General features: G+C 44.6%; 1 protein-coding gene across 40 annotated transcripts in view; it reads right to left on the reverse strand.

Moving 5' to 3' along the window:
* Window positions 1-17,627, reverse strand: part of shot (dystonin-like protein short stop) — a 236,492-nt gene that overhangs the window by 95,982 nt on the left and 122,883 nt on the right. For 5 of the 40 annotated variants that reach the window (XM_072297453.1, XM_072297437.1, XM_072297458.1 and 2 more), the window contains exon 2: window positions 13,990-14,539. The exons of the other annotated variants lie outside the window; for them this stretch is intronic. In XM_072297453.1, coding sequence (XP_072153554.1) covers window positions 13,990-14,403 — 414 coding nt within the window. In that variant the 5' untranslated portion in view covers window positions 14,404-14,539. The remainder of the gene's footprint in view (window positions 1-13,989; window positions 14,540-17,627) is intronic. 40 annotated transcript variants of the gene reach the window in all.

Consider the following 17,627-nt stretch of genomic DNA (forward strand, 5'->3'; position numbering starts at 1 on the left):
GCTCAAGAAGCCGTTTTGATTGTAGTAAGTAATTGCGGTTAACACTCTGTTTCCCGCAATCACGCGCCCCGTGGTCCGCTTGAATGGGTAATTGTGTGCGTAGCTCACTCTTGCACGCAATGAGAACTCCTGTTAATGAAAAGCCCCCCTCCCTCCCCCTCCTCCCGATCGTATTAGCATATTCCACAGTCGCCATTAGTCAGAGCAGAAAGCGTTTAGTCTTCATAATCCTCGCGATGAAATAATTATTACACTAAATCTACAGGGAGTCCATTCTGTGAAGAACTTGTAATGTAGGGTAAATGCTCTCTTTTGTTTCGAAAAAGTATGGGAAATCTTTGAATTATACTTATAAACAGTTACCGCCTTATGACAAGGTAACAGTTAGGAACATTTAAAAAAAAAGTGTTTTCAAAATTTTTTTTTTGCCTCACGTTTTTTTTTTAATGAATTTATTTTATTTTTTGTGTGCAATTGAAAGAAAATGATCTCTGCCATTTGACGAAATTGTGTAATTTTCTTTTCGTCGACAAAAAAATTTAGAACATTTTTTTTTCTTAAAATCAAGGACACTTTTTTTTAAAGGATGATTTTCAACTATTTTTTCAGTGTGATTTCGAGTCGTAAAGCTAGTTCTAAGCTCTGGATCGCGCGGTGAGTGCGGTGACTTGGGCCAGTCACATACTTCATGAAAGTGAGCAATTTCCATAGATGGGCACAGCGCGCGCGCGATGGCTGCGGAGGGGAGGGGGTGTTTGAGGGGGCATGAGGGGCGGGCGGGGGGGACTGACGGAGCCACCGAAGTACTCTCATGTCATGAACACTACAGCACGGCGGCACAACGCTCCACGCATTATGAAAGCGGCATGAGCCCAGCCAGCAACCAGCATGGCAGTTCAAACCATACACGCTCAATACTCCATGTTCGTGCAGCTTCTCCGCGGTAATAGCATCTTTCCGCCAGAGACAAGATATTTTAGAAAACCCACACAGCTATTTCCCTGAAGTATTAAGTTAGTTCCCTCAAGTGTTAAGTTCCTAAGGGTTACTTACGGATGTCAACGCTCAGATTTGTCTAATGATGATTCAAGACGAAAGTGTTGAGAGAATGCTCTGGCAAACCTCACCTAATTTGCAAAATCTCCCCTATCAAAGGCCTCACTTCCACTATCAGCAGTCATCATTCGGCGAATTTTATGATGAACTCTTTGCTCATCACGCATCAGTGGGCGAACAAATAGCATTGACCTCCGAATGTAAATTGTGCCTCACCCGTTTTACATTGCTCACGAGACTCGTTGAGCTGATGTCTTTAAAATAAATTGTCTCTGCTTCTCATGGTGCAATTTATGTCTTGACAAGTTACCGAATTTTTCTTTTCTCGGCTTTCCTTTCTCAAAATAAATTGACCCAAATCAGTCATTGATCATCGTCTTCATGGACGAAACTAGGAACTCTGTGCGGGGAACGAGAGAGCACCCTATCAAGAAGTGTCTGGGAGGTACTGAAAGACACTTTACCATGAAGGAACTGTGGGACTCCCCCAGCTTAAAAGATGGGTTCGAGGGATTTCTTTTTTTAGCTTTTCTCAACGAAAAATATATCAAATTACACTTTTAAAGTTGAAAGATTTGTTACACATTTACGTAGGAAAATCTCTGACATTGCTTAAGATGAGCCAAGAAGCTTTCCCGCGTTTCCACTCATGATCGCGCCTGTGCTAGTATAACTGTACGAAAAACTCCTGTTAAACACACTGTTAATCTACCAAACAGGAGATTAGTTGCTTAACGATACCAATTTTGCATCCGCAAACGCTCAATTTCTTCACCACGGAGGAAATACGAGGGGAGCCACAGCTTCAATGAACTTTACGTCTGAAGGATACAGTTGTGTTGTGTTTAAAAAGCTCGAGCTTTCTTTTTTAGTGAGCTCCTAGAAAGTTAGAAAACAAACGTATTTTTTATCTCCAAAAGGGAGCGACGCGCGAAGGCAAGGTCAGGAGCCTGGTGCAGTAATTAACAAACTTTGCCGTGAATATGGCCCCAAGATTCTAGTTTCTTTTTCAGGTTTCAATGCTATGGAAATGGCAAGAGTTAATGAACGCTCCGGTGTCAAATCGGGCGAGGGCCATTAAATAAGATAGAACTTCGGAGGCCACTCATGCAATGCGCGTAATAATGTCAGATACTGTTGATCGGAGACTGAGATAAGCATTGGTCCAACTCTTTCATGAGCAGGGAAGTTGTTTACTTAAGTGAAAAGTAAGAAAATTGCGTGCAGTTTCTTACGCGTACTAAAGTAGGAACTGATGAATGGATGTTCGAAAAATGCATCATTAGAATAGATTAACTATAAGTAGGACGAAATAAAAGAAAATTGGGTTTTTTTCTTTTCATAACTTTTTTTTCTGATTTGTATGTTTATTTCGAGTTTTTAATGTTTCTGAAAGTCTCAAATAGCTGGAAATTACGACCATTCGCTTATCTCAAAAATCATATTTTCGTGTTTGATGGGAATGGACAATTACTGGTTCATCGACCCGAGAATACATTCGCATACTTTCAGTTTTCACTCACGTTTTATAAACGAGATTTTCTGAGGAAATAACTGAAATGTGCTTCCAGGCATAATGTATCCGTTTTCTGCCAAAGGTTTACGCGACATGAGTACACTAGCGAAATTCGTCCGATAGGTATCTCGACGTAGGCTAGCTAACGCCAAAGACAGGGTTCCAATTTTTCATGAAAAATAACACCTTCAAATTCCATGAGAAATATTTTCTGGGATGTCAGAAAAATATGACGGGTACTGAAAAATTATTTTTGAAATTGAATGCAAAATTAAATGAAAGGCAAATGGTTTTTGCCTTTTGGTGTTTCTTCGCGCATGTTGCATACTTTTCACAACTTTGTGAACTTTCATAAACAGGGTGTCTAGTTTTTTTTTTTTTTTCATTTTGAGAAATACTGATTTTTCCTGATTTTTGACTGGTACATCCTGATTTCGTGATTTTTCCAAATCCTGACTTTTTGCGAGAGAAAAGTTAGGCGAATGTAACTTCACAAAACTAGCTCGATAAAAAAATCCGATCGGACCGCCGACCTATCTCAAATCCTGATTATACGACCGATTTTTCTTCAAGTAACCTGATGAAATCGGAATTAAATCGTGATTGACCTCAGATCCTGATAGAATCGACAATCAAGAAAACGAGCGCGTGTTGCATGCTTTCCACAAATTTGTGAAATTTCATAAAAAATTCCACGGGAACCGATCTTATATATTTTTCAATTCACTTGTGCAACCCTGGCAGAAGATTCACCTTAAGAGGATAGACGTAAATGGTAGCCAAACCGAGAAAATAAGAGGAAAACATGAAAAGGTTGGCAACAGCGAGTGGACGCATTAGACACACGAACGAGTCAACATTCCGATTGATCGTTCGTCGCCAGTGCCAGCCGGCACTACAAGTACAGGCAAAGAGGCGTACGCGGCGATGCGATGGATTCAGCGTTCGTCCGCTACACCAGCGAAGCAAGAACAGTGTACAGTATGTACACTGTACACCGAGACACTGAACAGCGGAATGAGCAGGTAACCAGCATTAGAGCCGCGTCATTGATTACGTTTCAACACAGATCTCATCGGACAAAACGGCAAAGTTTACGGTGAACTTAGAGCGGCACGGAGCGAATACCGACGGGAACTTCAACGCGCGGGTAGAACGAAGAGCGCACATTCGGTATGCGGAACGAGCGACTGTGCGCTGCGCTATCCCGTGGATAAACTTTCGAGGAGTTATTTTATTTGGTAGAATTACCATGCGACATTTAACTGACCGAGAAAAATGCGTGACGAATTCTTGCATTTTGGATGAACACATTTCGTGAAACTTGATCAAATGAAATTGCACCTAATTTCATGACAGGAGGGGCATCGATAAGGGCTTTTTGTGGGCCCACCTCGGCTAAAATTCCTCCACTATACGATTTCCGCCTCATTTGAAGTCAATATTTTACGGAACGCATCATTATTTGGACATTTTCGGCCCTTTTTCGGATCTAATACTGGCCGAGGCAGCGGTCTGAAGGCCGGTTTTAGCGAAAAATTCTGATTTTTTGGCATTCGACCGGTAACTCGTGTTTAGGCCGATATTAGGCCTGAAAAGAGACCGAAAGTAACCAAATTATGATATATTCCTTCAAATGAAGACCTTCAATGAGCAAAAATTGATCGAGTTTAGGAAATTTAGAGTGGGCCCAAAACCGACCCTCGTCGATACCTCTCCTTTTGTGAGTTTTCTCAACATAATGTTTCACGTGAAATTTCCTTAACGAAGTGAAATTCGACGTGCAATTTTGTGGAGTTTTCTCAACAAAATGAAATTTCATGTGAAATTTTGTGAAATTTCCTCAATAAAATGAAGCTTCATGTGACATTTTTAGTGAAATTTTATAAAAGTTTCTCAGAAAGAAATTTCAAGTGAAATTTTGTAAAAATTCCTCAACAAAATGAACTTCCATTACGACCAACCATTTTTTCTTTCAGGTAAGTTTGTCAATTGAGTTAAGCAGAAAGGACCCAACCCACATTTGGAAAAAATTGAGTTATGAGTGGTTTTGAACTCAACCACTTCTCTACTATCTATCGCCAAAAATTCAAAGTTTTTGTTGGAGCAAATTTTGCAGAAATTGAACTTGAAGATTAACTTTTACATTGAGTCTTATGCAGGAGCTAAACTTTAAGCCTCTTTTTCTCGGTTCGATCCCGATGTGGCTTGGATCCTTTCTGTTTAACTCCGTCCAATTATACTCTCCAGTGTGGCGTAGGAGCGACACTGAACTTGAAGGCATGACCACGACGACGCGAGATGGGGCAACATGGAGGATCCAGGATCCACGACCGACCGTTGGCCGACCGGCGCCGACGACGCGACGCACTCGATTCCTGATATCCTCATGTTTAGGAGTCCTCGTCCTCGTGAGATCCGATCCAGCGGCTCTCTCTCCGCAATTCTCCCGTCCTCAGGAAAAACGCCGTATGAACCGTTGGGCGTTGCCAAGTTTCCTTCAATAAAACATCAACTCCCTCGTAAACTTACGAATATTTTCCTTCCGAGTTTTCAGATAGTTTTGTTCCCGATTTCACCTAAAGTTTCTGCAAATGGAGATGTTGCATGAGTGAGGAATTTGCGATTTGATCGTTGATTCTTACGTAAAAGTTCACGAGAAACACGATGGTGCCACTGGTTTTCTCTGAAATCAACTCCCAAGCTCAAAAAAAGTTCTCAAGTTGAGGCTAAAATGGAGGGGATATCCCACGCTATCCTGAGAGTCCACCTCTACATCAAGACAAACTCTCCATGCAAAGATAGGGAGCAAATACATTGACAGGGCTGCCACTTTATTTGGGGACTCTAAAATTGAAAACACGGCAACACTGCTGATGTATTTGCTCCCTATCTTTGCATGGAGAGCTTGTCTTGATGTAGAGGTGGACTCTCAGGATAGCGTGGGATATCCCCTCCATTTTGGCCTCAACTTGAGAGCTTTTTTTGAGCTTGGGAGATGATTTCAGAGAAAACCAGTGGCACCATCGTGTTTCTCGCGAACTTTCAAATATGAATCGATAGTCAAATCGCAAATTCCTCACACATGCAACATCTCCATTTCACGGAAAATCATTCACAACTTTCTGCAAAAATAAAAATTTTATTGAAGGAAATTTGGCAACTCTTGAAAGTTCATACGGCGTTCTTCCTTAGCACGGCAGAATTCGGCGGCGGTCGCACTCGGCACTTCGCAGAATGAGTCGGAAAGTCTCTCGGCGTCTAGTGGTCATGCCATTCCTCTGTACTAATCCGCGCTCGCCGCCGCGAGTAGTAACCGCAGCCCCAGCCATATTACCGAGTGGCGAATAGCGCCGAGAGAACAGAGTAACGGCTTATATCCTCTCACCATCAAACGACGACGAGAGAGCAGTTCCATGTCTCTTTTTTAGGGTTTCAAGTGGTCTGTGGTGCACGAGACGTACATCCAAAAGAGTAGACGTTTTACTGGTAAAATTGCTCGGAAATCAGCTCGACCCCGAGGAATCCTAATTTTGTCGTCCGAGCCTACTTTCCGACGGGGGTGTAAAAGGGGGGATCTGATCTGTTAAGTCAAGGTTCTCGATATAAATTTATATTAGATCGCCACTTTAAAGTTCAAAATCGGCCCATACCTGTACGAAATAGTGATCCTTAGAGGTGGCAGACGGAGCCCTCCTCCCTCCATAAAATATAGGTGGGCAATATTAAGTAAAAGGCTTGGAAAAAGATGTTCCCTTCTGTAATCGGCCCCAAACACTCCGAATACGAAGGTTTCGAATCTCAGGGCTTCGCTGATGGGGTACAGAAGTCTTCTCATCTTTTCCCTTTTTTGCAGGGTTCCCGCTCCATCAGCGCAACCCCATGCGGCTTCGATACCTTCGAATTTGGATTTTTTGGGACCGGTCACACACAAAACCATCTTTTTCCGAGCTCTTTTTAGCAACCTCACGCCGTATTTTGAAGGAGGATGGACTCTGTTCCCGTACCTACACGACCTGGCTCTCGGACAGGAATTGACCGATTTGGGACGATTTGGTTTCAATTTTCCGCACATCTGACGAAATTTTGATTAATTTCAAAATTTTGCCAGGAGCCTTGTCTTGTAAAATCAGGATGCCTCTTTTTTGCCCCCCCCCCCCCAAAAAAAATAGTGAGATGGAGGTTTCGGGGCAATAAAACTAGTATTCCTTTGGGTCGATCCTCCTATCGGTCTCCGACCTCGTCCGACCTGAGATAATCGGGATAAAAGCCTGGTACGGGTGGTCTGGATCACCCTGTATAGGCATGAAAGCGAGTGGGGTCATAAAGATGGGAGAGGGGGGAAGAGGGGCTTTAGACGAGAAGACAGGATAGCGGGCAAAAAATAATAGCCTGATTGGACGAAATTATCGACGAATTCAATCTAACTCCTCTGTTTTTGGCTTGACTAGCGACTCAGCCTGCGAACAGACGCGACACTGCACGGGCGTCGACTCGACTCGCGTCGTTCACCGCGCCATCTGCACCCGATTCTTCCACCATCCGCCGTTGCTAAGTGGACCGTATTCGATACTAAATCAATATATCGATTGCTTCAAAACAACAGAACATAACCTCGAACCAAAATTTTAGGATCTAAGTTAAAAAAGCTGAAAAAGAGGAAATTCATAACACGTTTAAATTTAATTTATAGCAACGGTTAATCGCGTCGAAACTGCTCACTAAAAAACAGGAGCTTTACATGTATCTCTTTCAGAAAATGAATGATACAGTGGACTCCACCAACAGAGAGCTTCTTTTAGCGACCTTGAAATACAATTTTCTTCTTCGCGATAGCTGATAACACCAGGGACATTTTCCACTCGGGGATGAAATATCTTCCAACAGGAAACACCGTAGTTCCTAATTACGACTGTTCAACGTTAAGTTGCGCGATTGACCCGGTAAAGGCACAACTTGTGCCCTTTGCACACGTTGCAAGTTATAAGTTGAAAGTGGGGGTCATCAGTGCATCACTCATCAATGATCCTGGAATTTGCGGGGCCCGCGAAAATTTCACGATCATCGATGAGGGTTTTTGCAACACATTTCGCGATCATCGATGACCGATGACCCCCACTTTCAGAAAAACACTTGCAACGTAAGAGAAGGGAAGTGGGATTGGCTGGTGAACAGATTGCTCCATTCATCAGTCATCAATCGTCGTGAACATCTACATCCTCCGTGGAAAAACTTATGCACTCCGGAGCATCACTGCACTCCGTCGATAAAGCCGCACCCTCCGCCAGAAAGCGACCCTGAAAGCTTGCCACAGTTGCAAATAAGGGGTCACCAATAATGCTCCTACTGCAACGATGCCAAATTGTTAGGACCTTAATTTTTCTTTTTTTTGGATATATTTAAAATATAATGATCGCAGCGCATGAATTGGCATCGCTGTACAATCGCTCCATTACGTTCCATTGTACCCAGCTCTCAACATGGTCCAGTCCGCCACGCCGCGGCGATCGACAAATTGTATTTCAATGTACTACTGATTGCGATGGAGCTTGGGGAGCGATTGGGGGCTACCGGGGGGCGGGGGGGCGGGGGGGCACCGAGGGAGGTCGAGAGGTCATCCGAGTAAATGGAATGCCTATATGTCTGATGCAGGATGCAGACAAAGCGTATCGTACCGGATAAGGCAACCTCAGAATGGGATCACCTGCTCGGGAAAAAAGACGGCCATCGTGCGCGAACGAACAAGAGATCCTGATGGATGCAGTTGGGCTAGTCCTGGATTCTGATCTTTCGGCGACCTTGCACACGATTCGATCGAGTCTCGTTCCCGCATAAACACACTTAGTGGACACTTTCTAAAGGAAAAAGGATGCTCCGACCGTGGGAATACACCATCAGGGTCGCCGTATTATGATAGGGTGTGCCGTTTCCCTACTTTGGAAAACTTCTGCTCCCCGGTGTTATCTGAACTTCGTGTTTCCCACTGGATGAAGTTACGGTTCAAGGGTATAGTTCTGCGGAGGTCTTGTAAGTTGTGTCAAAGTTCAGAAGTTGGAACAGCAAATCTCTGCTCCAGCTGCCGAGCACTTCGGGGAGAGGATTTTGCTGAAAAGTTGTTAAAAATGTGGAAGTATGAGTGGCCAGACCTGTCGCGAGGGACACAAAAAGTAGTGCACACTATACATACTAGCCTGGGGCAACCAACCGAGGGGATGCCGAACATTCTCGCGTTTCTGTGATGGATCTAATTTTTAACGATTCTGAGTCGATCGACAATTTTTTTATCTAATTTTTTCCGATGTATACCTGTTGTTTTAGTGACGTCATCATTCATGATTACAATGTTCAACTTTTTTGACCAATTTTTAGCTTAAACATTTTTTCTCTTCTTCTTCTTCTATTTTAACACAATCTATCTTTGTCCTGGGCCATTCACCCTCAACGCACCTTACTTTTTAATTCTTCCTCCATTAATTGATCAGGGGGGTCAGAAGGAAGGGGGGGGGGGAGCGAATTCATTTTTCGCGTGGGTGACGATTTACCCTGGCGACGACCCTGCAAGTTGCGAAGGAGCTCGTCAATAAAAATTTCGCCGTGGGAGGGCGGTCGACCGTGCGTGTCCGCGCGAGTTGCAGAGTCGAATGCCCATGGATTCGGCTCCTGATTCCAACATCCAACAACCAACGACGCCGCTGCCGTCGCCCACTTGGTTATTAATCGATTTAAGCGAATTCGCTTTGAACTCGGCAGGTGGGAACACGAGGACTCGGACGCGGCGAGCGAGCGCGAGCGTTGCGCAAGGAATGCCGCGCCGCGCGCGACACCCAATTGTTTTTCCGATCCACCATATGGCACGCTAAAATCATCGTCGTCCCCCGCGCTCCCCCCCCCCCCACCGACCCCCCCCCCCCCCTGCACTCCTCCGTCGTCCGGAATCGATCGCCCGATGCCACACCTCTGATGCCATGCGAATAATCCGACTCGCGACGATTATCGCACCTGATTTTCGAGTGTTTCCGTTCGAGGCCGATGTGCGGATATCGAAGTGTTCTTCGACCCTCGCAACATCGTCTTTGAATACAGGGTGTTCCAAAATGGGCCGCGATAAACAGCACTGGAAAAAAGTCCCAAGGATCTAAAGTCCAGACTTTTAAAAACATCGACAAGAAAAAAAACTCCTGATTCAATCAAATTTTTGCTTAAATCGAGAACCAAGTCTCGTAGTTTAAGCGGGTTTCCTTTTGATTCAAGCAAAAAACAGATTGAATCAAGAGTATTTTCTTGTCATTGTTTTCAAGAGTCTGGACTCTAAATTCAAGCGACTTTTTACCAGTGAGAAAGGAACCACGCCACATAAGCTGTTGTCAAATTTTATTGGGCAATTTAATTTGTTACGTGAAAATGTTGAGCGGATTTTCTTAAAAATTTCAGTGAATTTTCCGAAAGAGCGTCAGTGAATTTTCTCCGTAGAACGAAGCAAATTCATCAAAATTTTCAAAGGAATATCCGCACAAACGTTCTCTCGTCAAAACTTAGATTGCCCAGTTTTGGCAATGGCTGATGGGGCTTGGTTCTTTTCTGTTAAACGCGGTCCAAAAAGAGGACCTCCATAGGAAGAGTAAAGGCAAAATGTGGGTAATTTGGAAGAAAGGTCATGGAGCTTTTACGGCCCAAAAGGGTAGCCAACCTATATGAGCTCCTGAATATATCCAGAATGGCTAATAATTGCAGTTGAACCCTCTTTTGTAAAGCACGTATTTGACTTGGTTCTCGCATAAATTCACTCAATTTTTTGATGCGTTTGACGTGATTTTGGTGCGATTTCAAGTACAAAATCAGTGCTCAGTTGGCTGAATCTTTCGTTTGCAGCGGTCTCATTTCGGCGTCTCCTGTCAGGTGCGCCTGAGCTCATGATCATTGGTTCATCGCACATGCCAACTCGCATGAAAAAATTAACGCATACTCGTGGCAATGAAATGGATTACTGGATTATCAAAACTTGAATCGGTAGAAATCATGCTCACCGGGCGAGAGACTCTTGCGGGGAACCCTGTGTGAGAGAAACGGATGGACGCTCGCAGATTCGATCCGGTACAGGAGAAACGGTCGATTCTTGTAAATAATGAACGGCGTATTTCCATGGCGTCCCATTCGAATCCTCCCGAAAGAGATTTTGTGTTGGTGCCAACTCAGAGCGAGGCGAAACCGGGCGAATGCGCGGCGCGCATCAAGGTTCCGTCATTAATTCTTCGACTGTGGAAATGCAAGCAGACGAACGGAGCGTCGCTGAATACAATGGATGATGTGCAAATGGTTGCCATTTAGAACCTCTCCCATTTGCCTTGAGCTATTGGGCTCGATTTTACGGCAAAACGAGCGACGGCTCACAGAGTCTCGAGAGAATACAAAGATAAGTTGAAGATGCGTTCGGAAGTTCTTGGAAGTTCCCTGACATTCTTCGACTTTTCTGCGACCCTTCTCATGATGTGAATACGGGTCAAACGAAATAAAGGGTAAGTTGTATCATTACGGTCGAATTCGGACAAACCGAGATATGAAAGAATAAATTGTGACGAGTTAGGATGCATCTCTGCACGGAGGAAAAAACTTCGTGCGTGGGACCCGAAGTTTAGGTCATATGGATCTCTGAAGTTTTCGGATTGAGCATCTGAACCGTTTAGATCCAGCTGCTGAGGTTTGGATCACACATCTGAAACTTCAGCTCTTACATCTGAAGTACTTCGGTTTTCACATCCGAAAAACTTCGGTTCTCACATCCGAAAAACTTCGGTTCTCACAACTGAAGCACTTCAGATGTAAGAACTGAAGGTTCAGTTGTGTTGTGTGATCCGAACCTCGACAGCTAGACCTAAAGTGTTCAGATGCTCAATCCGAAAACTTCAGAGATCCATATGACCTAAACTTCGGGTCCCACGCACAAGGTTTTTTTCTCCGTGTGATACCAAGTGGGTTGGAAAAATCTTCGAAATCTGAAAATATTGGGTACACAATAAAAGAAATAGACCGGAAAATTATGTGATTTCTTTTTTTTTTATCTTCTTCGATCTCTGAATATCAATGAGAGATAGTTACCTTCTCCCCCCTTCCTTTTCCGTTGGAGATTCCCTCATTCCTGGCTAATGAGACATCATGAGTTACTGTTCTGCGACATCTGAGCAAGCTTTCGGAGGTAGCCAGTCTAACAGACCTCGCTTTTGAGAAAAGTTAAAATTGGTCAATCGTTACTGTTGATGGGACTCGTTGGCAGGGAGTGTGCAGTACCTGCTAAGACGCACGCGGCGTGAAATGCAGATGCAAGTGCGAGGCTGGAAAACACGGGCGAGGAGATGGTCGAGATGGCTCCATCAAACCCTCGCGGAGGAAACACCGGTAATCAGCTGTTGGTCTCGGTCTCTCCGTTTACATGCACCATAAACGGCTCCTTTCTTCTGCACGGGCGCAACGGTACCGCGGCTCCTGGCAAATGAGTTTACGGCTTCACGCCTCTTCACGCCGGATGAATGTAATAAAAAATAAGTAGCAGCGGTCGGTTCTATCGAATTTTGAAAACCTAGAGCTGCGTGTGTTTTCAAACAATTTTGATTCGGGAAAAATTCATAACATTTCTGATGATGCCTGCACTTGGAATTTTTAACTTAAATGTATCGTCAAAATAGCCCCCCGACTTTTTCGCCTGGAACCTGTCAGGTAACTATAGTAAGCGGCGCGTAGACTGAAAATATGGTGGTGGAAAGTGGGTACTGGAGAGGGCAAGTGGGGGAGGGGGGAGGGCATTACCCAATTGGAGGATGTATATTAGGATGATATTAAGATTATTTTGTATTAAATGGGTACCACCCGTTTAGCGACCATATCTCAATTATGAATTACAGTGTCATCACACAGTTGATAAAATTACGAACTTTAAGCTAAAAATAAAAAAACGAATTGTACACAAGCACAAACGTTCTTTGGAGGTAAAACCAATCTGATAGGGTATGAGGCACTTCCAGAGGGATTGCAGCAAGCTATCAGGAGTCCAGCTAGGGAGTTCTGCACGGGCGCAGTGGCGATTTTGCAAAATGGCAACACTGTTTTCCCTTCATTTAAATCCAGTATGAATATCGATTTTCGGGGAGTATCGATTTCTGCCTCACCCAGAATCGATAGTTTCACATACATTTAAATGGAGGAAAAGCAGTGTTGCCAACTTTAAAAAATCGCCACGGGACAGGAGCGCAGCGAGTGCACACTGCACCTCTTGATTATTAGGCGAAATGATAATTCGCAGATCACCTACGACGATTTCCTCTCTCTCTCTCTCTCTTTCTTGAACAATGCTCAACGATTGATGTAGATGATTTATAGCGCCCCGCATTCACCTACACGTTTATGAGATTTGCGGAGGAGATAACCGCGAGATGATTCAAAAGTGATCGAATGAGGTGTGTGCAATGCGGAAGATAAGTAAAGCCAAAAAAGGCGCGGACCAGGTCATAGCGAGTTAATCATTTGCAGCGAGCAGAGAGCTTCATCACACGAGCGCCAACAAACATAGTAGCTCTTTTGATCGTTGCAAAATTATCGCTTCATATGGATCGTTACAAAATGATCTGTGTACTGAGCTTTCATAATTCGCCATATGACCGGCCCAGTGGGCCTTAGTGGCGCAAATCGGAGGAAAAATCGCGTTGCTCGTGAAACCCAGTTTAGTTCGAAAAACAGACGTGTTGGGAGGGATGACTGATAGCTTAAAATTTAGGTGGCAAATTAGCATCTATATTAATTTTTAAACACACCGATTTGCGCTGACTGAAAAGGTCAAAATCAGCTTTTAATAGTGAAAAAAAAGGACAAAGATAGAAACATTGGATTCTTAAGTTTAAGCAAATAATACCCTAATTTTTTTGGGCTAAATCCACTTAAATCGATACAATACACAGCATCTAAAGGGTACAATTTGGAGCTTCCATAAGCTGGTAATTTTTGGTGTAGTAAGTAAGTATGAGTTACCACCTGTCGCTAAGAGGTTAGTAGAGAGGGTCAGGGCTCTCCAAGCGCCTGGTAGCTAAAAACATGGGTTGGCTGGATTTTTTTTTTTTTGGCTCACTTTTTGTTTTCCGGGTCGCTAAATCCGAGTCTGAAATTTCCTATCATCTGCCTCGTAACATTTGCCGCCATTCAGAGGAAATGGCTTTAACATGCGTTTTTTTTGCGTTTCTTTTAAAATAGCGGCAAATGCTCGCCAGATAAGGGTTAGGAAACTTCATATTCGGATTCAGTGACTAAAAAGCCACGAAGTAAGCGAAAAAAAAAACCAGCTGCGTGCCCAAAATTCCAGGACTATTGTCTCGGACTCGAACAATGCGAAATGGGTGTTAGTGGATGGTATGAAGTGAGAGGGGTGTGAGGATTACCTTGGCCCTCTTGGCTTCGATGGCGTAGTGGGTGTTGGTGGTGGTGGAGTGGTGCTCCGGGACGTGGACGTTGGTGTACTCGCCGGCGCGGAGGAGGCTCTCGCTGACGGACTTCTCCTGCCCGCGGGTCAGGGTCGTCGTCTTACGCACGATCCGGGTGGTCACGCACTTCATGCCGGCGCTGGGGCGGCGCGAGACCTTGTGGGCCTCGTGGCTGGAGCCCTGCACCTCGGAGCTGAGGTGCCGCGAGGTGTAGACCGCCTGGAGGTCGTCCCTCTCCGGCACCGAGACGGCCAGCTGGTCCCTGTCGTCGCCCTCCCGCGTCCCTTGGACGAAGAGCCGTCGCGACCCCGTAGCCGGCCCGTTCGAGCTCGACTCGTGCCGCGACGACTTGACGAAGCGGTACATGGACATCCTCACCGATCACCCCCGGAACTCGACTCTCGAACCACTCTGCACTCTCATCGGGCACTCCCGCAGAAATAACACTCCCGTTCCTTCGCTTTCGTAACGATTTCTACGGCCTTTCCGCACTGATACTGGTTTTTACCTGGGTAGACAGATCGCGTTGTTAGAAAACTTCCTTCCGAGCAACTGAGCAGGATTTGCTGCCGATCAGCGGGCCGATTATTGAAATTAATAGACTAAGCTATAGACAAAGAAGACAAAAGAGGTATGGAGAGATCGCCTATTGGTGGAAGCGGGTGGTTGCAAGGGACAAAGGAGGTAGGTAATAGACTAACTAACGGCAACCCACGAGGGACCCGATAGTTAGTCCATCATTTTCTCCTTTAGTCTATAGGAACCACCCATTTCAACCGATAGGATCGCTCCATACTCCCTATGTCTTCTTTGTCTATAGCTTTGTCTATCAATTTCAATGATCGGTCCACAGGGGAGACTTGGCGCAACAAGAGTGCCTTCATAGGGAAAATGCGATCATCGCAGATTCCATTTCTGATTGACTCAGCCGTTTTGGGCTACATGAAGCTCTTAGGATGAAAACGAATGGCGGGCGTTGCATATGGCAAAATGTGAACTTTACTCAAAATTAATGGTTAGGTCTGTAAACTCAGTTTTCAAAGCTTTGTAAACTACATTCAATGACATAGGTTCGCAACTACCCCTCCCACCCAGAGTTATCGCCATTTATTTTTCATCCCAAGGATCTTCGTGAGGCCCAGACAAGTAAAAAGCCTTGAGTCATGCCTCTGTCGGCAGCGTATTGAAAACCTGCTCAGCGCTCTTTCTTTTAAATCACAAAAGCATATTTCACACACACTAACTTTCTTCTGAGTCACTTAGATTGTGCGCCGATCATCGATGAAGTTACCAGAGGTTTAAAAAAGTTGCAGCAACGGATTCTGTTCGATCACACAGACTAGCATCTCCTCTGTATTATCATGATACGTTGCTGAAACTCCACTTCGTCATTTCGATGTCAACTTCCTCACACATACACAACATATATCTTAACTGCACGACAGGACGTTTAGTTGGAGGCGACCAAACAAAACTCTCTGAACTAAACCTTCAAAAATTAAACTTCCAGACGAAAGAGACCTGAACGAACGTGAACAAAAAGAGCAGACTTGGCCTGAAATTAAGAGGAATCTACACTGAAAGTGAAAATGAGCCAAACACGTTTGCCAAACTTCGGTATGTTTGCCAAACGAAATATCAAACACGTTGTTCAACATCCACCTGTAGGTAACTCAACATTTGAATGTTGGAAGTCCCGAAAGTAAAAGCTTCCATCATTTCCAAGATGGCAATGGAGGATCTCTTGTCTCTGCCCTCTTCGCAGATCCGTTCACAAATGGACGTATTTCTATCCAACGGAACTAAGCGCCATACGGGGAGGAAGGTAGAGGGGGGCTTAGAAGAAACGAGCGTGGCGCTTAGTTCCGTTTGACAGAACGCGCTATCCGGCATTCAAAATTCCTCAAAAGAAACTCATATTGGCGCTTAGTTCCGTTTGACAGAAATACGTCCAAATATGCTTCCAGGTGTGATGCCTCCGTTATCTGCCAAAACTTCTGCACAAGACCGAATTTTCAGATTTTTTCTTTTTTTATGTATCTCGACGTTTTCTTACACCTACTATAGATTGACCCCAAGGTGCAATGACTGAGGACGTCAAGATCAACGACTCGAATCGGGCGGGCTAGCGTCCGCGGCGGCGACGCAACACGGCGCGGGCGTGCGGAGACCGGAGAGGTGTCACGCTGGATTTGCCGACGGGGATCGCTGTCGACGTCGAGTCATTACCCCCATCGATCAATCATCCAACAACAACGGTGCATCAACGCTCACCATTCACCTAGACAATGACCCGACAAACTCAGGCCAAGATTGGACCCGACAATCGACTTGCCTCAACCACCACAGGACTCGATCGAAGGATACGAGGACCTCGAGACTCAAGTCGCACTTTCCATTTACATGTTTGTGCTTTTGAGTCCGCGCCAAACAAGTTGAAGCACTTCCAGAATTCGACAGACAGAGCTACCATTTTCGAGACCCCTTACTCCAAATTTCAGCAATTTAATCGGGTGAAGCAAAATTTAAGCTCGGAGGTCAACAATTTTTTTTGCCTGGTGATGATTGATGAGCAACTTGTTGAGTATAGAATTCGCCAAGTCGTGACTTATACATGACACGGTGAGTGCTTTGCTAGGCGAAATTAGGTTAGATTTGCTGAAAAAATTGCTCAACACTTTGGTCATCCGTCATCATAGGGCGAATCGAAGCTTTGACATCCAGAGGTAACTATTACACTATATGGAGGAAAGCAGTTTCTAAAATATATTGCCTCTAGCCGTCCTCATTATGGAATTGAAAATTAATACAAGAATTAATACAGGATCTTGTGTCTTACTTTAATACAAAGTTCACTTTAATTTATTGTTGACTTTACCGATTTTTAGCGATGATGATCAATGAAAATACGGACCCGATATTTTTGACAGAGTGTCAACTACAATTTCATTTTGAGTTTTCCTGATAGTTTCCTCATTTTTCCTGATAGTTTATCTGAATTTTCCTGACTTTATGCGTGAATAAGTTGACACTCATATGATTTAACAAATCAACATTTTCGATGAATTGACTCAAATGTTTGAAAAATGCTAGAGGCACTCAGAATTTCCTGATCTATGACCGGTTTTTCTCAAATTTTCCTGATGACATCTAATTTCCTGATATTTCGGTTTTTACTGAGGGTAGACAGTTAGACACCCTAAAGATTACAGCGTTTTCGGAACTACTAAATTTTCGGGAGGTCTCCAGAACGATTTAAACTTTTGATTTCGAAAAGGGGATATGTTTACATTGACTCGATTGCAGTATCTCTCCCAGGTGAGCACGATTTTAAGTTTCGTCCGGGATAAGAGGTCAGTAGGGTCACGACTGAAATAGTAGGATGATCGCGGGAATGGTCGGTCCCGGCCGGCGAAGTGATGATTGGTGCGCGGCGGAGCTGAGCTGCCGACCACGTTTGCTCGATGAGCCCCGACTCCGTTGGGCACATCTAGTCCCACTCCGGCCAAAGCGTCGCGTCGCGTCGGTTAGTCGGTCTAGGACTCCAAGTGGCACAAATTGTGACTCTCCACCGAGGATTGGAGGGGGCGGGGGGA

Source organism: Bemisia tabaci, chromosome 2, assembly GCF_918797505.1.
Source record: "Bemisia tabaci chromosome 2, PGI_BMITA_v3".
Taxonomy (NCBI): Eukaryota; Metazoa; Arthropoda; class Insecta; order Hemiptera; family Aleyrodidae; genus Bemisia; species Bemisia tabaci.